Consider the following 25,467-nt stretch of genomic DNA (forward strand, 5'->3'; position numbering starts at 1 on the left):
AAAATTAATGCCAAACCACTTCACTTGTTACTTCACCAGAGGAATGATATTTTATTGAGAGTATGTTGTTTTGTTTATGTAACCTAATGAAAGAATCATCGAATTTTCTTCAATCATTTGCATAAGCTTCAGCTTTTATTGCTTGTGGCAATATAACATTGTAAACAAATCATTTACGCAAACTAAAGGATATTATTTCTAATGACATGAATAATCTCTAAATCCGGATTGGAGAAAAGAAGAAAAGAGAAAAGAGAAAAGAAAATAAATAACAGGAGAAAGGAAATGCAGATATACAGAAAGGAAATGCAGATATACATTTCTTACGAAACCAAAACACACACCTCAGCCGTCTTGTACAAGAATCAACCCTTGATCTGAATTATACTGGAGAAATTTGGTAACCTATCTACATGCTTCAATGCTCGCTCAGCAATCTGACGTGTTCTATAATCCCCATGGCGATAAGCATCAACCAGGGCAGAAGCCACAGTTGGGTCCCCTGAAGCAAATCTAGCTATGTCTTCTTTCCTTAAAATCCTCTCAACCACCCAAACTGCTCTTCTCTGAAGGGTCTCGGACCTCTTCTCAACCAAAATATCAAGAATTGGTTGTATCCCTAGCTTCTCATCTAACACAAACACACCTCCCATGATGTCCACTCCATCATTCAACAAGGTAGAAAGAGCTGCCAAAGCAGCCTCCACAACCTTCTCATTCGTATGGTCCAAGCACGCGATCAAATTCTCGACGGCTCTACCTTGCAAGAGGCAGAAGGTGTCCTTCACCGAACAGAACCCACCATGGATGTGGCACAGACCAGTAACGGGCCGCGGCTTACTCAAGCATAATGATAGACAGAATGTAGGTGGGGGCTCTGGAACCCTGGTAAGTCGTATGGATTCCTGTGAGAGATTCTCCAATGCTGTAGCAGAAACTATTAATACCTTATCATGTGCATTCATATGAAGCAGATCAGTGAAACGTGCGGCGAGGTTGTATTCGTGCGCAAGGGCAATATATTCTGGTTCTTGTAAAGCATAAGTGATCCTTGAAAGAACTTTCACGAGCCCTTCAAGAAAAGGGGTGACATGGCGGTTATTGCGAGTTTCACCTTGCTGGATACTGACCAATTTCGAAGAAACAACTTCAAAAGCACCTCGTTCAAACAATAACCTGGTGAGGCCCGAGTCCCTCTCAGGAAGATCAGCCAAGATCCCTACTGCAGCTGCTTGTTCTTCTTTGATCCCATTATTCTCTGAGATGACCTTAAGTAAGCTGCCAAGCTGACCGGGACTGCCTCGGAGAGCATCTGCTAGCTCATGACCCATGTATGGCGAGATGTTATGCAAGAGCTTCATGGAAACCACACAGATGTCCCTGTGCTGAGCTTCAATGAACTGAATCAAACTAATAATGGCACCAGAGCTCGTAATGGCCGAAACAACGTTCTGGACTGTCGTTGAAGAACTGGTTAGTCCAACAAGGACTTCAAGAAGCTTGCATTCAATTGCAGGACCCGTGTTGCTAATGAGTTGGAGTAGGTTGTGAACGACGTATTCACAGACAAGGGTATGCTTATCATCATCTAGTGGAATGGCCTCAATCTTGGCACCAGAAGCCACAAGATTGGCTAGAATAGTTGCAGATATCTCCTTCAACCTCATCGGAAGGTGGTTGATGCCGACACTGAAAAGGTCTTTGATGAGAGGAGGCAGAATACCTGCTTCGATTAATGTTTTGGCACTTGCCTCACTCGATGATATCTGGTTCAATGCTTTCAGACTAGCTTCCCTTGCCTGCAAGTTTCCAGCTTTCATGACAGAAACCAATGTAGATCCCACTGTTTGGGCCACAAGGACCTTCAGTTCATTGGTCAAGACAAGTTCACCAATGTATTCAGCCATTGACAGCTGCATTTCAGGTGAACCTGTTCAAATTTGTGATGTATCTGAATGTGAGATCCTGATAGACAAAATTATTGATGCTAATAGAATATGTAAGATAAGATATCTATAAAATCCCTACAAAGTAACCAGCCATGCTGCATTCTGTGCATTGTAAGCTCATAGTCATAGTGTTCCATACACTAAAAGAGAATTTGGTGTAGAACTTAAGTCAATAATATGGAAAACCACAAATTAAATGATCTTGCACTAATGTGAGTTGTTAGTACTTAGTAACGTACAGAGTAACTTTCTGTTCAATTAGCAGCTAAATATTCCTACAACTATTTCATTTGAATTTTGACTAGCACATGAGTTGGTTCTTTCCCCTAACATGGATGTCATCAAATTGTTCATCATCCAAACAAGTCCTCAGGTTGTTCCTTTGCCTTTAAAATAAGTATGATGTTAACCTCCACCTGGCCTACATCAATAAGAAACAAAGAGAAGGATGTCTCGCAGGATCCCGGACTAATATGATAAGCAATGAAATCAGATAATAGATGTAGAACCAATGTCTATAAACTTCTACATACGCTTTCACCAAACTCATGTAGAAGTAAAACGGACCCTGAAGAAAAGTGAAGAAAAAGATCAAGAGAGAAAAATAAAAGAACTAGCATCAACTTTGCCCAAGTATCAGAAATTTAATTAGGACATGGTGAACATAATGGAGGATAAAGAGGTAAGAGGCAGGAGATACCTTCAAGAAGCTTCGTAAGAAGGGGCTGCAGTCGACCATTGTCAGCCATTTGTTTAATGGTTTTCTCACACCTCTCCAAATTTTTAAGTGTATTTTCAGCTTTCTCAACGACTAATAAGTTCTCTGATTTACTACTTGCCATTCCTACCAATATAAGAATTGCTCCATAGATTCCACCAATTCTTTCACACACAAAATCAGATTTTGAAAGCTCAAATAACAGAGACACAGCTAATTCTCTCTCTTGGAAATGCTCAGGCGACAAGAGCTTTATGATTGTGCGAATGGTGTCTCCTGCAGCCATAGCTTCCTACAATAACAATAAAAAAAAACTAAGGAAGAAGAAAAAAAATGAAAAATTCCATTATTACTGATAAACTTGAAAGGAAGTCCCTGCAAACCTTTGCACAACCTTATTTTGATCATTTTCCTGAGCTACTACTCGAAGGACTTCCAGTGCTTTAGAACAAACTCTTCTACTGTTGCTCTTCATCATGTCAGCAATCAGTGGTATCAACCCTACATTACATACAACTTGCTTGTTTGTGTTGCTTTTTTGGCAAATATGCAAAATGTACCCTAGAGCTCGCAAAGCATCTTGTTCTGAGCTTAACAGAGTCAGAGATAAACGGGCTTTATCAAGTTCTACAGCTTCATTTCTTCGTCTCCATTCTTCAATGGCCTTCTTTAGAGCAATACTAGGGTTCAGATCAGTTCTATGAAGCTCTTTCAGTGTTAATGGGCATGTGGTCTTCCTTCCATTGTCTTTGCATTCTCTAAACCACTTTAAAATTGCTTCCCGCTCAAAGGTATGGCCAGTTTCTATGGTTACAGGATCTTGCATAATCTGCTTTGTAAGGGGGCAAACAAATGCCTCAAATACTTTCTCATGATAGCCCTCACTAGATTGGTCTCCATATTCTGACTCTCCTTCCAGATACTCCGCCATATCTTCTTCAAAACCTACAACATCAAATAAAATTTCTGAATATAACATTGTACCACACATGATTTTTGAACAAGGACATGCAAGTAAGGAACTTATTCCGCCGTGCCAGTGGCACATAGGGGATGTGCCACTGGCACGTATTTAAAATATGTTTAATAAACTTTTTAAGATATTTAAAGATGTTTTTCGGTCTTCGATATGTCAATTTTTAGTTTTTAGTTTAAATATATATATTAAAAGTTTAAAACATATACTATAATATTTTATCTTTAGATTATTTTTGTAAATGACATATTTATTAAAGATAAAGTAATAGTTAAATATAAATATTATTCAACACATACTATGATTGAAGACATTCATTAAAACTAATATTAATGATTGAACACTTCATAATATAATTGAACATATAATATTAATCGATAATAGTTTAATAATGAAAATTAATATCTAGCTGAACATAAAATGACGAAGAGAATCAAATACTTTCTTTGTCGGCATAAGAATAACACAAGAATGTTGCATTAAATACTGCCAATATTTTTTAAAACTCATTCACTAATAGTATTGCTCGTTGTAACATTTCACATAGTATTCATACAAATAGAAATTTTCTAATTCTCCTTTGATATGATATGATATGAATATTGAACATGCACGGGAATGAACGACACCGACACAGGCACAGACACACCATAAGCATATGTAGATAGTAGATATAGAGTATAATAATGGTATTCTAGCTCTGGTGGGTGTAATTGATATGATGGTAATTATGATGAACTCATATCATCCTGTGGATGCACCTCTTCTAATGTCTTGCTAACTATAAGCTCAGATCCCCTGTAAAAAGAATACCTCTCTGAGAAGGTTGTATAACAGGGACGTATGCCTCATCTCTATTATCATTGCCGCTAAACTAAGTTTCGTTATTATCATTATCACCATCACCATCATTATCATTATCATTATCATTTCTAGTCTCATTATCATTAATTTTATCTAAGCCTTTTAAATGATCAATTGATCAGTTGATTTGATAATGACTGATGAAAATAGATATTTTTTTTAAAATGGCTCTATATGGCACAATGACTGGCACGGGGCTGTGCCGAACGGCACACAGCCGTGCCAGCCTGGCACGGCTTGACACGGCAAGCGTGCCGGTCGGCACAACTCGGCCATCCATGGTTCAAACAGCATAAATGAAGAAGTTTACAAGCAATGAAAGAGAATCAAGCTCTTCTTGCAAGAGTTTAAGCACTCCAGAGCATTTTATCTTAGATTTCTATCTTTAATTAGTAGACAGAAAAAGGTGCCTCCAAGTATGCATGCGAAAAAAGGAAAAGTTTCATGTCCAGACCTTAGCATCATTGTTGGATTTGTATCAATAAGTTTGAAATCTTCATGTCTCTACCTCAACTGCTGATCCCATCTCCTACTTCTTACTCCCATAACAGCCTCCTTCTTAATATCAGTTCTATATGTATAGAAAGTACTTGAGTACATACTAATCTTATTGTCTAGTAAGGCCGCCAGTGCATGAACTAGGAAATTAAGGTGGTTTGGCATATCTAGGCAAAGAATGCCGTAAGAAATTGGTATTCTGTCATTAATGTCATGGCACTTTGGTAACATTAGCTGTGTCACACTTCCAAGAAAAAATCAATAAGCTAGAAGAAAATTAGTTATGTATGTTCTAATTAACATATAGCATATAGGTTCATTGACATGCTCAATATAGCTGTCATGTAAAGCAATTTAACTTGAGCCAAACCAAGCTCCAAACAGAATTTCATTTTCACTGAAAAGCTATTGTTTCCACTTCTGCAACTCTATAAGCTAATTCCAAAGACATCATTCAATCAAAGCAATGAGCTAAAGTTAAAAGAATAAGAAAACAGGGCAACTTGGTTCAATGAACAAACCAAAGAAAAATGGGAGAAAAAAAAAATACTTCAACAAGATTGCATTACCATGAAGAGGACCACCATTTTACACAGCTCTTGTTGGAAATCATTAGATAGATATTTCCTATCATTAATCTCTATGATTCATTCAAAGTTTATAATTTTAAAATTGGAATTAGTTGCCCAAATACCCATCGAATAGTTTAATACTTGCTATTTTTCTATTCCTATAAGCTTAAAAAGCTTGAGATATCCTTAATCGACCTAATCCTCGCCACAGTCTAAATTTGCGATTCCCGACAGTCACCTACATGCTGTTGGCTGCCAAGGCGGCTCTTTTATGATCTCGGCCAGTAGTCAACCCCACAAGCAAACATCGGCAAGCCGATGAGGACTTCCATCTCGGTGGAGAATGCAACGGAAACTAGAAGAACAAAGAAGAGGAGCAAGAAGAAAGCAATATAGAGATGTACCTTTTTCCTCCTCCCTCCCTCCCTCCCTCTTCAGATCTCCCGTGGAATCCTGTTTCCGGCGGGGGAATCGCCGGCGGTTTTGAAGGAGACGAGAAGAGGGATTCGAATTCTTGGTTAAGAAAGGGGAGGGTTGACAGTTGACTTCTCCTCGGAGAAGGAGAACAGTAGTCGTGGAAGAGAGAGAGAGAGAGAAAGAAAGAGAGATTAAAAATAAAATAAAAAAACGAAGAAGCCGCAGGAAATTCCTGCCGCTGGACAGGTCGAAGTTGGCGACCGCGAGAAAAGTAAGCGGATTCTGATTCCATTTTTTTTTTTAAGAAAAATAAATTCGGATTCTAAATTCCAGAAAAGAAAGAGGTCCATTAGTTTCGATTTCTTTTTTTTTTTTTACCGATCCACTACCTTTCCAAAATATAAATCGCTCCATACAAAAACAGTTTATAAAATTACTCTTTTAATCAGCTATTTATATTACTTTATTATATCTCCTCATACAAATGATTTATAAAATTATTTTTAAGAACAGCCATTTACTTTGTAACGCTTACACAATAATAATTTCGAAAATAATTAGGAAACTTCTGTACTTTCCCCTTTTCATTTCCTAGTTGGTACTTCTTGTGGACTAATCCCTAATAAGAACAAATAGGGAAATGGGATGGATGGATGGATAGTGTTACTTAGGTGTGCAACAAACGTATATACTTTATCCTTATTTGCACCGGATAAAGATGATTATAAACTTTGGTTAAAAGTCTAATTGCAAGAATAACTAGCAATTTATCGTAGTTCCAGGTTGTATCTCTTGGTTATACAGCCAAGGAACAGCTCGGATCCTTCTAGGCAAAGGGCAAACTGTCACCGAACCATCATATAGTTGTTTCATAATATACATACATACATATATATATATATATATATTCACATATATAAGTACAAGTGTTGGGTCCTACCCATCTCCCTTGCCTCAATACCACGTGGCAATGGAGTAGTTGTACTTATATCATTGCATTAGGAAATCAAGCTATATATGTCAAAAGTAGCAGATATTTGAATCATGAATGGAGGCGGCCCCACCCACAAATGTATGCCACTCTTTCTTTATATATATATATATAAGTTAGAGATGTAATGGTTATCCCAATTAAACTAATGTCTTTAAAATTCGAACTAAAAAAAAAAAAAAACCTTTTACAATATAAGCCCTTGACTAAGTATGTCACTCAGTTATCTATGGTTGGGGACACCTCCACACAGGATACGAGTATGCCACTTGTAAAGGAATGAATCCATTTATGTGTAGCTCAGTTTATTTGCAGGCATTTTAGCCTGGCTACCTATCTACTCATAAATGAGTGACATGCATTACTCTTTACTTGCAATGACATCTGAACAAATCATTAAAATTGCAGAGCAATTTGAAAGCAATAAGAGTAAGATGTAGATGGTGATATGCAGTAAGTACATAAATGAAAACATGGTAAAATAATCCGAGGGGATAACAGGAGAGTGCAAGTTGAAAGGAATTCAATGTAAAAAAATAGGATCGCATGTGGCACAGTCAGATGGGATATTCTATGACAAAAGCCAGTATATTATAATGATCCAGAGTTTGTAGGGGTAATGCGATCAAATAACGCAGCATGGTCTCTTCCTCAAACCTTATACAACCACATAATACAAATTATATGATATAAAGAATGTACATGAATCATCTGGAGTGAAAAATACAAGGAAAGAAATGTCATCCTTTTTTCTACTCTCTCATCACCGAAGGACGAATTCAACAAAGGCAAGCCTGAATACAAAAGAGAAAAAGAAAAAGAAAAATCGTAGTTCATAACACATACCGTCTTTCCCTATTCAAAGAACGGAAACCCAAATATCTTGCTCCCGAATGTATAGGTTGCACAATGGGACACATCATCCTCCCAACAATTTTATACTGGTCAAAATGCACTCCAATTATAGGTTCCCTTTCTGGGGCTATGACTTTCTGAAGACTTGAAAGGTTCAGTGCCAAAAGGATCAGCATCATCAAAGAACCCTTTGCTGTAATCACTGTTGCTACGAATTGAATCAAATCTGGCAAGGTTTTCACTTTTCCCACTAGGAATAGAATCAGTCCTTGCAAAGCTCTCACCTCTCCCGCTAGCAAAAGAATCAAATCTAGCAAAACTGTCGCCCATACTGTAGTCGGTGGTGCTACGAAATGAATCAAACTTTGTGAAGCTCTCGCGTTCTGTAGAAAAATTGTTGTCGTGCAAACTAAAAGAATCAAACTGAGAAAAGTTGTCAAAGGAGTTGTCCTCTGCCCCATCACTAAACCTCGGCGAGAAGCCAGAGTTGAGCATCGATGTACTTGGGACAGAATCAAAAAATGATTTCTGCTCCTTCCCAGAGTTATACATCGGTGTACTTGGTACAGAATCGAAGAATGAATTCTGCTCCTTCCCAGAGTTGAACATTGGTGTACTCGGAACAGAATCGAAGAATGAATTCTGCTCCTTCCCAGAGTTGTACATCGGTGTACTTGGAACAGAATCGAAGAATGAATTCTGCTCCTTCCCAAAGTTGTACATCGGTGTACTTGGAACCGAATCAAAGAATGGTTTCTGCTCCTTCCCATAAACGCTAGCTGCAGTTGGGGAGTCTGTCCTAATTGGAAATAGGTCTTCAGACCCAAAGTAAAAATTATGTCTGCTCTTCCCATTATCAGCTTCCTGAGTAAGATATTTCAAAGTGAGCAAATGAAGAAAAAAAAACTATACAGTTAAACTGTAGATAGACCAGTGCGAAAATATGGAATGCTAGACAATATACTAGTGCAATTTACCTTTGTATTAATGCTCCATACAGAGTCAGTATCATCACCATGATCAAATGTCGGACCCCACAAGTGTTCATCAGCATACTTATCCACAGAAATAGAGGATTCAACAGCACCATGATCACTGCAACATTAGCAGGGAGATAAGGTTATCCATATCCAAGAAAATGACATTATCCAATAGAGATATAGGTTTAGCATGCAACAATTTTATATATTTCTTAGTTTCTAAATATATGAATGTGACAGGTGATCAAGCTGCAACAGGTGTAATGTACCACTGCACATGACAGTTGGGCACTTGGAAAGGCAATTTGTCCAGTGCTACTAGTGCCATCATAAATAGAGGCCACAAACATCAGTAATTGATTGCATTAAGTCAACAAAATTTAGAGAGCTTGTACAAAAATTCAAAACTGGCCCCTGTGATGCAAATATATGATTTCAAGCTGAAAAAAGAAATAGCAATCCAAAATCTCAGATAATTCAGTTTTTTATCCTGTGCCTAGGAAGTCCAAATGTTATAATCAGCAAATGTTTTCTTCATCTAAGATTTCTGGTATGTATTAAAAAAAACAATGTTCTCTGTCAGTAAGCTTTTCGAGTAGACGGTGAGTTAACAAATAAAATAATTGAAAACTCCATTTCAGGGACTTACACATTTAATGAGTCAGCATTGGAACTCAGAGAAGAATTCATAAGAAATGACTTTATTTGCCATTTAGAAAAACCTCATAGATACAAATAACTTATGAGCATCTATTGGCCTTAACTTGGTTAGCAGCACGGTAGGACAAGCTAATAAACAAGTACCTTGTACTTTCACTAACCCTGGGCGATGTGTCATGAATTTCAGATTGTGCTGATTGAAAATCATCAGAAGGATGTTCCAGAGCACTTCTTACAGGACTACCAGGGGGACTTTTTTCTAACTCGTCTTTACGATCAGAACGGGCTGTGTCACTCTCAGGAATCTTCTCAGCAGAAGACGGCTTCTCGTCCTTACTGTCTATGTTGGAGGCCGCCGCAACTACAGGTACATCATTACTAGTCATTTTCTCACTCTCAGCTGTTGGAGGTCTCTCTTTCACAGTGGGAGCAACATTTTCCACTTCAACAGTAAGCTCCTTTATAACGGTAAATCCTGAAAGAGGAAGCAGGGCAAAACATTAATGATTATGAAAAAGATAATCTTTTAATGATTTGAAATAGGATATACTCTCCAACAAACAAATAATAAGTAAAATCACCTAATACTACACGGTATATCTTTAAAAACAAGGTAACAATGACCTCTAAAATTATAAAACCATTACCCCACAAAAGAAACAAGCAGCCAATGAGTAAGATAACTCCAACAATTAGAAAAAAGTATCCTATAATATTAGAATAAATTCCAATCAAAATAAACCTATAATATTGGACTTTAATGTTAGTAAGAACACGTATTTGATTGGAAGAAATGTTGCCTATGGTACATGACACCCAAAGAAATTAATAGCACAATCTCATAGCAAATGAAGATACAAAGGGAAAAATTGACTACCCTATTTCACCTCAGAAAAAAAATGCTATGAAATGGTGAAAGCATGCCAAGTTATGAATAGTCTGTGATATTACACATTGCATCATTAATTTTTTGTGCATATCACTGTGTCCCACCCAGCATATCTCACGTTAGCATGAGAAATTCCTTTGAATCATTATACTAAGAAACACCACCTTTTGCACCATATGTCATGCCCTCCACCACTCCACCTCCAACATTGCAAGAGAAAACGTACCATAGAAGAGTGACGAGCCCTCCCTAGCTCCCTTTCTGCTGCAGATGAGATGTGAAAGAACACATGTATTTTCCCTTCTCTTTCTATTCTCTCTTCCACACCATTTAATTGCAAAAGAAGCGGGTTCCAGATCTCCCTCCCTTGCCTGCTCCTTTCCTTCCCTTTTTCAGGCCGCATTAACAATGATGAGGCAAAGTTTCACTCCTTTGCCATCTTCTTCCCCGTTCCCACAGACTAGGTCAACAAGGGGTGTGCCACTAAACTTAGATCTTCGCAGATCATTACTAATAAGAGATCAATTGTTTGATATGACTGAGAAGTAAAGAAAAATGAAATAAAAATCAAAGATGTCAAAGTGTAGGTATGCACCATTCAGTCTATAACTTATAGGATTAAGCTTTTGGACTGAAACGGATACCAATATGCAAATCAAGACCGCACGGTAGTCTCCTCTAAAACCCCTATATTTGAGGGTGGGAATCTCGACCCTACACATTAACCCAATTCAAACCCGAGAATTTTAGACAGGTTCGGATTTAGCATAATCGGGGTTGTGTCATAAGCTAGTCAAACCATCTATGATCAACCCACTTATCCTGATTCAGCACATAAGTTAAATGAGTTGAATTCATGTTGTGCTTGAGTCGTGCTTGGATTATGTTTGGACTGTGTCCAATAAACATATTTAGATACAACATGGTTATATGCATAGTAAACGAGTTATGTGGGTTAAACAGATCAGTCATGTAACCCATACAATTAACATGTCATGTTCATGTTCAAAAACTCAAAACCTTATTGAACATGTTTTGTTTAGGTTGGCATGAGAGAGTAAATATTGTGCATTCAACCCAACACAGGTGTAACTTGACATGATTGCCACCCATGACAGTCATGCCAAATGATAATAATTTTCCAAACAATAATGTGATGTATCTAGCAAAAGGGACGTTGGCAATTTGGCATACTACAAGCTGTTTTTAAGCTAACACAAATGACTTATAGTTTTGCCCTTAAAAGGAGATTTGTAGACTTCTTTCAACCAACAGTTTGCAGTACAAAAAATTGAAATGCAATGGAAGAGGATAAAGAATAATTTAAAGGGAAAGATATAAACAAGGAGAACAAATTATCATCGACAATGCAAGGCCTGAGTAATTGCAGCAGATTTTATGCACATACTAGTGTCCAGAAAGCCTTACCAGACTGTTTCAAAAAGATTAAGATCAATTGATAGATGGCCAGAAAAAAGACAGATTTGCATACTAAGTGTGCCTATCAGTTAGACTGCTGGTGAGAAATTTTATAGCATGCACAGGTTCTCAAAGATCTATGATGAAATAATAAATAAGAGATTTCCTCTGTATTTAAATATGAACTGCAGTTTCAACTATTCAAATTAATTGAGGTTTCACAATAAAATTGGTGTGTCATCAGCATAAGAAAATATGCTAATATAGAAAAAGATAAAGAGGTACCTAGACCCACCACTAATGAAAAAAGATAGGACCTTCATGAATCTCTTTCTCTGCCCCTAAATACCCTTTCCATATTAGCATGGGTAGATATAGATAGAAAAAACAGAAAACAACACACCAAACCATGGTGGAAAGAAGATCAAACCTATCTAACTGTGGGGTAAAAAATCACCTAGATTGATGGGGTAAAGCAAGCGTGGAATCTACCACAAGAGAAAAGATGGAGGAGAAGAAGAGGAAGGAGAAGAGGGAAAGAGAAGATAGATGTGGAACCCTCCACAAGAATGATAATTTTCAATTTTTCATAATTTTTCTCATCATTTTTGGAATTCCTATCACCCTTATATTATAGAAATGAGGAACTTACATCGAATCACAACCTAGATATATCAAAATCTTTTCTAATAACAAAACTAGGACTCATTTATTATAGAAATGAGGAATTTACATCAAATCACACCCTAGAAATATCCAAATCTTTTCTAATAACAAAACTAGGACTAATTTTACTTAACGATCAATCAAATCTTAATAAAATTTATCTCAAAGCAAAATAACAACCAAATCTCCTAGATTTTAAGAGTTTAATAAAATAGGGCACTCTACGAATAATTATAATTTTAAATAAAAAATACATCCTAAAATAAAAAAAATAAATGAAATCTAATCCTCATGAAAAACAATACCATCAAATGGCACGAATTAGGCGAGTAATCATCTTATTAAAAAATAGAATATCCAATGCCTGATTTACTCATGAAACATACCATCCTCTCCAAATTTGTCCCAATCTTCATCCCAATTAGCAGCTGCTTCTTGTATGCCCAGCTGCCAACCTATGAAATTTGAAGAAAACAAGAGAGGAGATGTAAAGATATGATATCCTTTAAATAACAACGGAAAGAAGAAGATAAAAATAAAGGAAGCAAAACAGAGGCGTATAGGAGAAATTTCTTTAAAAAGAAGAGAACAATATATGAGTGAGAAGGAATCTTCTAACTACTGCTGCATAAATAGTTCTCGATGCTGCACATTCATTTTTAACAGATGCTAAGGTTTCACAAAAGTTAAAATAATTAAGCTCAGGAACTAACTGACATGTGCAAGAATCTCTTCCTTTCACCAGATAGTAATCATTATTTTGCAGTCACAAGAATGAACATTATACTGATTACTCATGAGTAATAGACCTTCATCAAGTGCAGTGTGACAAACAACTCTCTAGAAGCACATTCCTAGATTATCGACTCTGTGTTTCTATGTATTAGAATTCTGATTTGTTCAGTGGAATTTAAGATAATGAAATGAACCCTCTGTTCTTCCATAAGTAAATGAAACAATTAAATGAAGCTTGAAAAATATTCAATAAAGAACACATATAATCAAATGTACCAAATGGAAGCTCAATTAAAGAAGTTGGCTTAGTCCGTAATCCATATAGCTTGCATTGTTCATTTAAAGATTTCACAAGCTCCTCAAGATCAGATTGCATCTGATTAGCACGATCCTGTAAGGCATAAAACCTGAAATAGATTAGCTATCATCCTCCAGACCTTTTCCAAACAAAGTGGGCTCAGATAGACACTGCTCAAAGATTAGTGGCTCCAAAAGAAAGAAAGGATAAACAAAAAGAAAACAAGGAAATGCAAGTTTACCTGAAGAGAATCATCCGAACCCACAACTTTCTGCATCTTGGCTATAGCACTATAAAGTTCCAGCTTTCTCTCTAAAAAAAAATCAAGAAATAATTAATTTAGAACCTGAATCCAAAAAAGCAATTTTTCATAGCTTACAATTAATTTATTATTCCACAAGTTCTTTATCTTGAAAACACATAACATACCTGAATATCACGAAAAGTAGCCTCTTCAATAGTTAATCTTGACGCTACGCCTCCAAGTTGCTGGCTTTTCTCCTCATACCTCTTTGCCAGCGATTGAACCTGAAAATGAAAGTTTGAAAACAACCACGTGCAATGACACAATTAAAAAATAAGATATCAGAAACAACTCATTTCAGAGGTTTTAATTATTTAAGCATGTATTATCAATTATAGCATTATTAAGCCACCAGAATTACAACTCACACCCAATTTGGTAGTGGCATGATGAAAGAAAACAATATTTGGAATTGCAAGGCTAGTGTGAGGTGGTAAAATGTATTGATCTGAGGAATAATACCACCGACAAAAACAAGCTTTGAACAGTTTCTCTTCCTTCTATTAGAAAGGGAAAACCTAAGAAGTTCTGAAAATTACTACAATATTTATCTTAATACCTAACTTAAAAAAGTAAAGCCTTTCCAACATGTTACATATTGACAACTATTCAAAAATATCTATGACAGCATTTTACAAATTGCAAATGCCATAGCCCTTCTGAGCAGTTTTCGCTACCACTAAATACAAGTGCTGAAATCTCTCTTCTTAACTCAACTAAAATTCAGCACCTCTAATATAATCTGCTGACAAAGAGAAAACATTAAAAAAATGAAAATTTAATCATTGACAGCACTATACAATCTATGCAGTCCAATTTGCCAATAGAATAAAGAGATGAAATTTGGCCATTAACAGCACAAATCTCCTCAGTACAGTGAGTCTTATTTAGGTTCAAAAACCACAAAGAGGTATCTCAAAGCAATTCGTAATACTAATGTGCTAGCATGATCTATTTGCGATGGAAATAAAGAGAGCATAGTACCTCACGTTTATCTGAGGACACCCTTTCCATGATTTCATTTAGCCTGTTGTCACACCGACTTTTGTAAAGGATCTAGAAGATAAAAGAACCATATAAAGCATATCAGTCCAATAAGATGTAAAACCAGATAACTAAATAAAATCTTGTTTTTCCTTAATAAAACCATATAATACCTTAAAATGACACTCAGAACAAATGTCAATTTCAATTTAACACTTTAAAGAAAGATAAAAGCATTCTGGGCCCGGTATGGTATAAAATACAACACTGTCATGAAACGTGGGTGTTCTGTATGTTTTTTCCAAGCTCTATATCAAATCCTAGGGCTAATTCAGTGGGCGGCGGAAACTACTGAGCTAGAACATAAAACGATGAGAGCAACCTCCAAAAGAAATGCTTGATAATATAATTTTACATGTACCAAACTTAGGCAATCATAGAAACTGCAGCAATTAAGAAATTACGACATTCCGAACAGTAAATCATGAATGCACAAGCACTCGTTTCCCTGGCACAGCCCTCTTATCCTGCTTCTGCCAAGGAAATTCTAGTTCAAATGAGCATCAAATCATGGTAGAACAATTTTGTAGCCTACTATGCAAGAGTAGCAACAGGCAACTTCAACACTTTATACACCATTCTTAGGTTATGACCAGATGGGACAGTGTAGCTGATCAGAACATCTTTTCATCCACATGCTAGACCTAGTCCTCTTCAACCTAAATACATGTTAAGGTCTAGAAAATCTCAAAACCATCAAGATGTCCACAAATGTTTAAGAAAATGTGCCTTAAAGATGAAAGCAGAATCTTCAAGATTATTCAGTCCTCTTCATGTCACAAACATGGATATGCAAATCCAATTTTCTGAATAAGGTACATCATACATGCAGTTCCATAGTGTAATTTTGTAAAATTAACAGTTCTAAAGCACTTACAAGCTCCTGCATCTTGGTGCGATAATACTCGGTCTTCTCTTTAGAATCCAAAATTTCTTTCTCCAATTCTTGAACCTTTATTCAGAAAAGAAAAAGAACATTTCAGACCCATTATCAAACAATAGCAAAAAAATTGCACTCTAAGCCAACACGGCTCTCCATGGTAAAGCACATGATATGACAAGGTTTTCATAAGCAAAAGTAGCATCAAACTTATTCTCACTGAGAACCTAGAACAGCTGACAAGAAAAATTACTTATTAAGAATCATTATTAGCAGCATAATTTCTTATCTAGAATCAAATCTTTTATACACATACTCAGCACATTCCAAAGTAAGGAATGTTAAGCATTTCTAAACAAATTCAAACTGTCAATAGGCTTTGTTGCTTAAAAAGAACCTAGGATGAGATACGTGTGGGAATGGATCTCGATCCTGATATGACAAGAAGGATGAATCCTTGAGGTCAGGCCACCTTAGAAAATGTATGAAAGAAATTGCAGAAGCAAGGTTATACGAGGAGCAGAAAGGAAGTGGCAGCCACCCTTTGGCAAAACCCCCTCATTCTGAAAAGGAAATTCCAAACAATTTGGGATAAGATGCTAAAAGGCACGCTATACTTAGAAAGGATAAAGGGACAACTTTCAAACTAGGTGGCCCAAATTTCTATGTAATTCTATGTTACACTAAACAAGTAGATTTGCATAAACAAAATAAAGTGCAGAGAGAGGACTCTAAAAGGATTAGAAGAAAACAACATATGAGAATCTGGGATTCATTTGCCAATATTCTGAGAGAAACTAAATATGCCACAGATCCTTAACTTTCGTGACAGTGGCCTAAACTAAACCATCAACTAAAGATAGTAATTGCTGAGAAAATTGGATTATTTTTCAATCATGTAGAAAAATAAAAATTATTAACGAGTATTAATACTTTTAAATGCCAAATTTTATTAAATTTTCAAAATTTTGAACAGATTATAGAAAATGTGCAAAATGCATCTAGATCAAGTCAGAATGCAGTAGAAAGATGGACAAACAAACAAACAGTGTGCATGAATCACTAGAGATGAGTCAGACAAACTGACAGAAGAGAGGAGGATTCGTAAGAAGAGAGAAAACAATTAGAAGTGATAAGCAAAAAATGTTGTTAAAGACTGGTATAAAATGCACAAATAATGAAGAAAAAAAAAATCAGTGAAGAAAGAATTAGAAAAAACATTAATATCACAATGAAAGAAAGCAGCATATTTCCTTGCTAAGATGCCGTGTGAGAACAAAAATTAGACATTAGAATACTATCAACATCCACATTTCACTTTGGTGACAATATATATTACAGATACAAGGAATCATGAATAAAGCAGTAGAAGATTCTAAGACAAGAAAATTTCAACAAGACAGAAAAAACACTATCTCAAATTACTTTAGAATTGTTTCTCAGATAATAAAAGATATTAATGACCACTATAACTTAAGGTATCTAGAGAGGTAACTAGAAAAGAATATTTTAGTATCTCTCTAAAATAAAGTTCACAGAAATCAAGGAAACATGGACATAAGCTCAATAGGCTTATGATATAAGGAAAATGCAAATGAAAAGTTCACTAAAAATATTTATTTGTAATTGAAAAAGAAAAAAGGAGACACAACGAGAAAGGTACTTTTTTCTCAGCATCAACCGCCTCCTGGAATTTTGAGTTCAAAGAACTCTGCTCTTCCTTGCTAAGTTGATCAACGAGATGCTTCTCCAAGACAGGAATCTTTGATTTTTGCTGTACTGGCTGCTTTGTATCATTGGTCTCAGAAGGCATTGGAGTTTGGACAGGTAACTTTGTTGAAGTATTTGCTATTGGAGGTCGTGATCCTGGGATCCTCGGATGTGATAATCCTTCAAGAAATATTTGAGGAACACAGGAACAAATGTAATAAGCTTCTATCTTTAAAAAAAAAAAAAGTTCGAAACATATTAGAGGGAAAGGAGATTATGGTCATATACCAGGACTTTGCTGCCAAGCAGGACCACTATAAGTAGCAGAAAATTGACCAGTAGAAGGTAAGGAAACCCCATCAGACCAAATGCCATCTGGAAGAACAGAAGGGAGAATATGCCCTTCTCGTGATCTCTCCATTAAATATACAGCAGTGCAGAACTCCCTGAGTGTAAGCATGCTGTCCTTATCCTGATCAGATAACTCCCACACTTGCCTTAAGACCTCTAGGAAACAAGAAAGGAAAGACATCAATTTTCAAGAAGTCATAAAAACTAATGCCAGAACAGGAACTCTTATCTAAATCATATGAGCACGCCCCCTAGTCAAAATCCAAGATGTATAATGTGGAGGGGATGTGCTAAGAGAAAGTTCCAGTACAACACAACAGAAATTGATAAAGAATGACAATCAGATGAATAACACTTAATCAAATGGAAAAAGATAATAATATGGTAAATATAATAATGCTAGAGAACTGAAGCAACATTAGTATTCCATATGATAAAGCATGCAGATAGAATGGATTTGAACCAATATCAAGATAATAGAAAACATCATTGAAATATAGCATATCATTTGAAAAATCTATTAAGTTTGGGAGAAAGTGCATGTTCTAGCAACACAAGAACATGTACCTCTGGGTAGTTTCCAACTCAGAAATAGATTGCGTGCCTCTTCACCTGTGATTTTCCCATCTCTATCCTTGTCTACCTTAATGAACACAGCCGTATACTTCTGAATATCAGATTGAGTGATTTTAGGCCATGGACGTTGGGTCTGGGTGGAATTGGAAACAATAGGTCCCACTGGAATATTAGTAACAGCAGGTACTGAAGTGCTTTGTATGACATTAAATGACTGATTTTGTTGCAACTGACTGCCACCAGCAGGAAGCGATGGTAGACTCTGAAACTGGTCAAATTGCCTTGGTTTGGCAGGATATTGAGAAGCAGCAACAGTAGAGGAAGCAGCAGCAGAATTCGGTATACTGTTTGCAGCATATGAGAGTGAAGAAGAATCTTTCTTCGCTTGTGGAGTTGCAGAAATCAGACCCACTTCAAAAGTAGGTTTGGGTGAAAAACCATTCCCAGATACAACCAATGCTTTTGAGTCCTTTGCAGCTGGTTGGGAAGATGGAAGACCTATATCTATGGAATTTGCTATGGAGGATCCTGAGATAGATGATCCTTGTGATTTGTTAAGTCCTCCATGGGCTGAACCCAGATGTGATAAACCAAAATTCTCATGATTTGCTGGGGGAGCAACACTCTGAGTAGAAACTTGTGAAGTTCCTCCTACTAAATTCCTACCACCAAACCAATCAGTTGATAGGTTTGGTGTAGTCAGGGTCGTAGGATTTTGACCTGCCACACCAACTCCCAAAGGTGGTTTTTGACCAATACCTTGTGTTGGAAGTGAAGCAGCAGCCAGTGTGCCTTGTGGTGGTCCAGTGAGATGGCTGCCTGTGGAAACAAACTGCTGATTCGATCCTGCAGCTGGAATTACCTGTTGTCCCCTAAAGCCTTGAGTTTGAGGAGCAGAAGCTGGAATTGCACCTACTTGAGTAGAAGCTATGGGGATTGAAACAGTGTTCAACGAAGTTGCAGGAGAAGGAAGGTAAGATATTCGTGGAGCAGGAATTTTAGCGGCAGCTTCGCCAAATAAGGCTGACTTAACAATATCTTGGGTTAGTTGATGCCCTCTTTGTGCTACTGTGACAAGCTTCAATGCATTATAGAACTCTTCGCGCCCAAGGTAACCAGTCCGTTTATGATCAGCAAAATTCCATACCTGCACATTACAAGAATGGGATTATGAGACAAAGAAAAAGAAAACACAAAACTTAAATCAAAATCCAGTCAATAAAAAGGCATACATATACATGAAATAGGAAAAAAATAGTTACTAGAAGAGCACAATGATATGAGGCAAAATGACTGCAACACCTAGATTTATTCTGAGTATTCTGAGGAGTTAACTAAATATCATTATTTCATAGCAAAAAGAGAAGGTACATAAGTAAAACCATTATTTTGAAATGAAGGATAAACTTGGAAGATCTGTACTCAATGCGAAGGTAAAAATATGTCAAATATCACTTGAATGGCATTGAAGAAAATAATAAGAATGTAACATGAAAACTCAGTTTTGACAATTCATCTCTATAAAAAGCAAGCAGGAAAAAAAAATCCCAATAAAACTTTAGGAAACAAAGAAAAGCTCTAGGAGAGATCTACGATTAAACAGAAAATATAAATGCCACAATGAGGGGCATCAATGCAAACTTACAAGTCTCTGCACCTTTAAACATGGAGCAATCTGCCCCAGAATGAAAAGGGAGGAAGAAAAAGAAGGGACAAGGCCCAAAGTGTTCTCAAGCTTCACAGAAAGACATCCAGAGACCAATTTCTAGCTCCTTTTTAAAGAAAGTTTCATTTAGATAGAACAATAAGCCCATTAAAATTAGAAAAAGGTGAAATATTAATGATGCTACCAGAGGGAAGAGGATGAAAAAGAATCTCTCGTACTTCCACGTTCATAAGATAAGAATGTGCAGGAGAGATATCAGGTCAACTCTCCTCTTTTGGCACTATAGTGTAAATCTCCATGAGGCTCAAGTGATCATACTTGAATTATACTATTATATGGTTTTACTCCACCCCAATTTTTTTGATTAAAAGACTGACTCAAATAATCAACAAAAAGGAGGCCAATTGGCTCAATCGTGATTTCTCAGGTTTGAATAGGCTTGAAGTGAGCAAAATTCGAGCTTGATTTGAGAGTAACTCAAACCGAGCTCAAGACTTCATTTCTTTGCATCATCTTCATCTAACAAACAAAGTTAAGAAAATAGTCGCCGGAAATTTCAATTGTAAAACCATCAAATCAATAATGTGGCAAATCAAGGAAACTCCTAAGTATCGAAAGTATGAAAATTGCAACCCTTTCAAGGGCATTGATCATATCAATCACTATCACCACCACAGCGATCAAAATTTGAATCTTGAAAACCTTAAACCTAGATGAGGAGGTTGTCCATATATCAGATCAAAGGATTAGGAGGTCTAAAATCCGAAGTGGCCTGTTTTATTCGGAGTTAGTCCACATCAGCCGACAACTAACAAGAATCAACATACCGGCATTAGATCTTTCTTACCTTCAAGATCGTTAAGCTAAGTTACCAGATAAAGAACATAACCGAACCCTGGTAAGCATCGAACAATAGAAAGAACAAGATTTATCGGATCGTCTCCTTCAGATGGGATCAAGAAGAGAAACCTGAGCTAGGACTTGCTGGGGCAAATTGGATCCCTTGAAGAACGCCACCGCCTCGGACCCACTAATCCTCCCGTCGCGATCCAAATCCGCCTTCCTGAAGTACGCCTCGAACGCCTCCATACCCGCCGCCATCTCTCTCCAGAACCCTCAGATCCAAGAACGAGATCGAGGGCTACGGTTCTACTCAATCGGATCTCGAGCGAGGTAGGCAAGAAGCATCGCTTAATGGAATTGGAGACCGAGAGAGCGAGAGAGAGAGATCTCGAGAGAGGAAAAGAGTATCTCGTCGCGGTGAATTTGTGGAGTTATCGGGGAATTCATCGGATGGGAGTTAAGCCATTTTTGGGGCAGATTAAAATTCCGGAATTGCCCTTGATCATGGAAGGCACCAAAATGGACGGTGATCGCGGGGTCAGGCGGTGGAAGGGATGGTACGAATCGGACGGCTGGATAAGTGCGTGAGCTGGCTTGGACGGTTGAGATGGGCAGTCCGTTGCTGGTGGAACATTACGTCAGTGCCAGCACACGCATAAGAGAGAAAGGGAGGCACGTGCGAGATCAATAATAAAATAATTTACATAATAGTTGGGAGTTGGGCCATGTTATGCTGGGTTGGAAACTTGGGCCCCTGTCTAGATAAAAATTATAAACTTTATTGGATAATAATTTCATAATGTTTTGAATAAATATTAGAGATAACTCTACTTAGAAATACCTCCATAGATTCTATATGCACCTTCCAAATATGTTTTGGTACACATAGATTCCCTAAGTATTTAAACTTTTAAAATTCTCCTTCCATTAGATGAGATAATACTCAGTTAGTTAAAGAAACTCATACTGCATAAAAAATAATTTAATTTTAATTAAAAAATATATTGTTTAACCCTTTTATACCTTGTGAGAGATATATTTTATTTTTTCACTTTTCCATTGACTGGGTGAGAAGTTTTTAATAGTTAAAAGAGGTTTATGCATACTAAAAAAATTATGGATGTATGTGAAAATAGACTATAGTTGAGGGTAAGTGAAATCATCCAAAAATCTTATCATCCAAAAATAGACTCAGTGGTTAGGCTTAACTAAACCCTACCAATCATGGATTCAATTTTTTTTACGAATATTAGAATTGATATTTGGTAGATTTTATATCGGAGCATAAACTTATAATTTGCACTTATTGTGACACTTTCGATCTAGTTATCCAACTTATATATATAGTTGGAAGGGATAATTAAATTGTCTAGCCTATAACATTCACGCTTGCGTTGGAAAATGTAAAACAAAAACAAAAAAACCATCACCTTATTTATGGTTTAATTAGAATGTCATAAGTATCTACTATATCTAAAAATGAAAAGAAAAATAAAAGTCTGGGAGAATAAAAAAGGTAAAGAATAACATAAAAGAGAGGAAAAAAGAGCACATTAAACAATTTGGGAGATGGAAAATGTGAAGTTCTAAACATATAATGTAAAACATTCCAGTCAGAATAGTTGAACAATTCCACCATACAAGAGACATGAATTGGCCCAGCCTATAAGACCAATTTCTGATTTCTGTTGTGTTGGTCCAACAAAGTTGCTATCATAAATGGACAACCACCAAACTAAAAGGAAAACTGCCTGAGTACAACTATCATCTATTACATCCCCAGATCTAAATTAACCATTTCGCATAGCTCAATAGAGGATGTTTTCACTGAGATGCAAAAAATTGTGATTAAAGAATTGATGTATGGAGCAAGGCATGGTTGTCGGCTGTTTTAGTGCCTAAAAGATTGTGATCGAAGAATCAGATAGCAAATGATGTTTCTCCCTGAGCAAATAGATATATTTTCACTGTATGAATACTGTGGTATGAAATCAAAACATAGAAATGCAAGGATCCAAGCAGTGATACATTCTTGAGATGATTTTCCCTGATTTGCAGATAATTTCTACATGGATATAAGACACAGGTTCTGAGTACAAGAAGTTCTTCTAGTGATCAGCATGTTAGAAGCTTAAATGGAAACAAGAACCCGTGCTTTCCCTCTCCTCTTCAAAAATACATTAGTGGTAACTATAATAAATCCGAATAAAGAACCTCTCCAACAATGATAACATGTCTGAAGAATTTAAATGATGTCTTAGTTTTATAAGCAGCAAGAAAGGTGTATAAGAATATAAATAGAACATCGTTCCTGTTGAACTAAAAGAAAACAATTCTGGTCAACCAAGTATACAATTAATGAGCTGATGCCCAATGTTATCAGTTACATGTCGAAGCTATGAATACACCATGATTTCTTGTTATTTACTTTTGTTTCTTCACCAATAGCAAGCTTTAATGAGTGTACTCTGGACTAGACTAACAGAGGTAAGCATAAAAAGATAACTAGCAATCCAATGAGTCTCACTTTCCATTCGACAATTCCATTGGTTAGTCATAAATGCAATAATCTAAATACAGCATACCTGATAAGAGACTTCAAGTTAATAGTGCAATAGTAATAGGCTAAAAGGCCGCAAGGAACAAAAAATTTAGAGAAAGAACCTTTCATTACAGATATACCATTGGAGCAAGCACTTTATATATAAGTAAATCACAAACAAGCAACCGTAACAAGATAATATCTACTCTCCCTCTTTGTCCAGATGTAACTTCAACATACAAAATCTAATGACATGCGATGCCGACACACACATTCACCAACTATAAGTTAATTTACCTTACTAATCAACTTTGACCATAGCAGAGGTTTTGGAAGGTGAAGGAGTTGAATGGATAGCATGCATGATCTTTCTATCAGATGAACAATGTGATGCTTTGAACTTCTTGCATTTCCACATTGATGTTATCTTCATTTTAGCCGAACAATCATTTGATGGTTTCACATCATTGACATACATGCTTCTTTCTGCTTTATTCAACTCTGATTCTCCAGGCACTAAATTATCTACAGAATATGTTCCTTCTTTGGGCTCATCTGTTTCTCTACTATTACATTCGCTTAAAAGAAGCTTCTTTCTCTTCAGTTTTGGCATCTTACCACCAGCAATCCCTCTAGACTCAGACACATAACGACATTTTCCAGTGAAATAACAGGAGTCTTCCTCCTCAAGAATGTCAGCTTTAGAACACATAACAATTTTCTCTTCAGATCTATCGGTGGAGCATCCATTGGGCAACTGAACAACCTCGTCACAAATAGCAGGTGCCATCCCAGGAAGGCCACCAGGGATCCCCTCTTTCTGATACGTGGGAAGCCTCTTTCGTTTGTTATTTGAAATTCTTGGTGAACTATTCATAGCACGGTGCAACCTTCGGGCAAGTTCTTCATCAGTTTCACTGCTCCCTGAGGGCTTGACTAGCTCTTTGTTAGTTTCTTGGCTCTCAAGTGCCCTGTTGGCCTTGTACAGAAGCTTAATTGGAACATGCTTCTTCCTCAATTTAGGTTTTCGGGGTCGGCCTGTTTGTGGGGCGGTTCTGCTTGAACTGGAGCATAGCAAATCTAAGGCTCTCTTAGCAGCAGCCCTGGCCTTTGCTGCTATGGCTGCTTTCTCCATTGCTGTGTTTCTAGCGGCTGCTGCAACCTCAGCAGCAGCTAAAGCTACAGACTTGGTGACTTCAATGATCTCTTCGGGCGATGATGTTGCCGAGTTAATAACATCACGAAGACGTGCCCCGAGATCACTAGAAGCAAGGGGAATCGGGAGCTCAAAATCGCAACTTGAGCTCACCATCTTCAACCCAGCAAGCAGACGCTTCCGAGGAGGCAAACGGGTGTTAAGATCAAACGAATCCATCCAAATCCACTTCCAATAGCAATCTCAATCTGATGATCTTATCGCCCCATTTACGACTCCATTTCAACACTCACCGGCCCATCGAACCCATCAATTTAACAAAGATACTAATTAGGAGTTGGAAACCCACATCCCTTAGAACCAAAACCAAAACCTACATCACCACTGGCACGGCATCTGGGCGTATCCAATTTAAACTAATAACAGATTACCAAAGCGTTCCTGAGGCGAAAGGCATCAACTTGAGATCGAGATGGACTAAAAAAACCTCGGAGTATGCTTATGCAAGCGATTAAATGACTCCAACAATGAGATCGTAAGAGATCAACCGAAGATAAAAGGATAGAAATCCCTACCTTGGTCCGGTGGAATTGAGCTGGGGGCGTGGGAATTAGGGTTTTCCTCGGCCAAAGGCATGGCTTCGATGCGAGAGATCGAGAGAGGGGGGGTGGGGGGTGGGGGATGAGAGAAGGATCCCCAAAATCTTACGAGGTAGGAGGCAATAACTTACTTATAGAGTCGCGACAAATGACGTTCGCGTCTGGATACAGTGAAATGACCGAAACGCCCCTACAACTATATCTTTGGGATGAGGTCTATGCCACCTTCCACGTGTACGGTTATCATCCAATCACCACGCGAGACACTCTCATATTTGCCTCAGATTCTGTGCGCATCCTAACGGCTCA

The 25,467-nt window shown here is 37.2% G+C and overlaps 3 protein-coding genes across 3 annotated transcripts; all 3 read right to left on the reverse strand.

Annotated features, from left to right (window-relative positions):
* Positions 1 to 172: 172 nt before the first annotated feature.
* Positions 173 to 6,235, reverse strand: LOC140789001 (U-box domain-containing protein 44-like). The gene is made up of 4 exons (XM_073138573.1): positions 5,982 to 6,235; positions 3,062 to 3,612; positions 2,650 to 2,959; positions 173 to 1,930 (listed from the first exon to the last, which is right to left on the reverse strand). The coding sequence occupies exons 2-4, from the start codon at positions 3,596 to 3,598 to the stop codon at positions 366 to 368; spliced, it is 2,412 nt and encodes an 803-aa protein (XP_072994674.1). The 5' UTR covers positions 3,599 to 3,612; positions 5,982 to 6,235; the 3' UTR covers positions 173 to 365.
* A 1,408-nt stretch (positions 6,236 to 7,643) lies between these two features.
* LOC140788743 (uncharacterized) lies at positions 7,644 to 21,359 on the reverse strand. Its single transcript, XM_073138152.1, has 13 exons — positions 20,988 to 21,359; positions 18,344 to 19,499; positions 17,714 to 17,932; positions 17,379 to 17,605; positions 15,713 to 15,787; positions 14,776 to 14,847; positions 13,916 to 14,015; positions 13,729 to 13,799; positions 13,466 to 13,580; positions 12,841 to 12,909; positions 9,625 to 9,955; positions 8,818 to 8,935; positions 7,644 to 8,704 (listed from the first exon to the last, which is right to left on the reverse strand). Exons 1-13 carry the CDS (start codon positions 21,117 to 21,119, stop codon positions 7,931 to 7,933), a joined length of 3,459 nt encoding a protein of 1,152 aa, XP_072994253.1. The 5' UTR covers positions 21,120 to 21,359; the 3' UTR covers positions 7,644 to 7,930.
* A 2,152-nt stretch (positions 21,360 to 23,511) lies between these two features.
* On the reverse strand, positions 23,512 to 25,279 carry LOC140788946 (uncharacterized). The gene is made up of 2 exons (XM_073138496.1): positions 25,135 to 25,279; positions 23,512 to 25,000 (listed from the first exon to the last, which is right to left on the reverse strand). The coding sequence occupies exon 2, from the start codon at positions 24,776 to 24,778 to the stop codon at positions 23,705 to 23,707; it is 1,074 nt and encodes a 357-aa protein (XP_072994597.1). The 5' UTR covers positions 24,779 to 25,000; positions 25,135 to 25,279; the 3' UTR covers positions 23,512 to 23,704.
* Positions 25,280 to 25,467: the final 188 nt, after the last annotated feature.

The sequence above is a fragment of the Typha latifolia genome, chromosome 5 (assembly GCF_019914945.1).
Source record: "Typha latifolia isolate L0001 chromosome 5, TyphaL0001v2, whole genome shotgun sequence".
Taxonomy (NCBI): domain Eukaryota; kingdom Viridiplantae; phylum Streptophyta; class Magnoliopsida; order Poales; family Typhaceae; genus Typha; species Typha latifolia.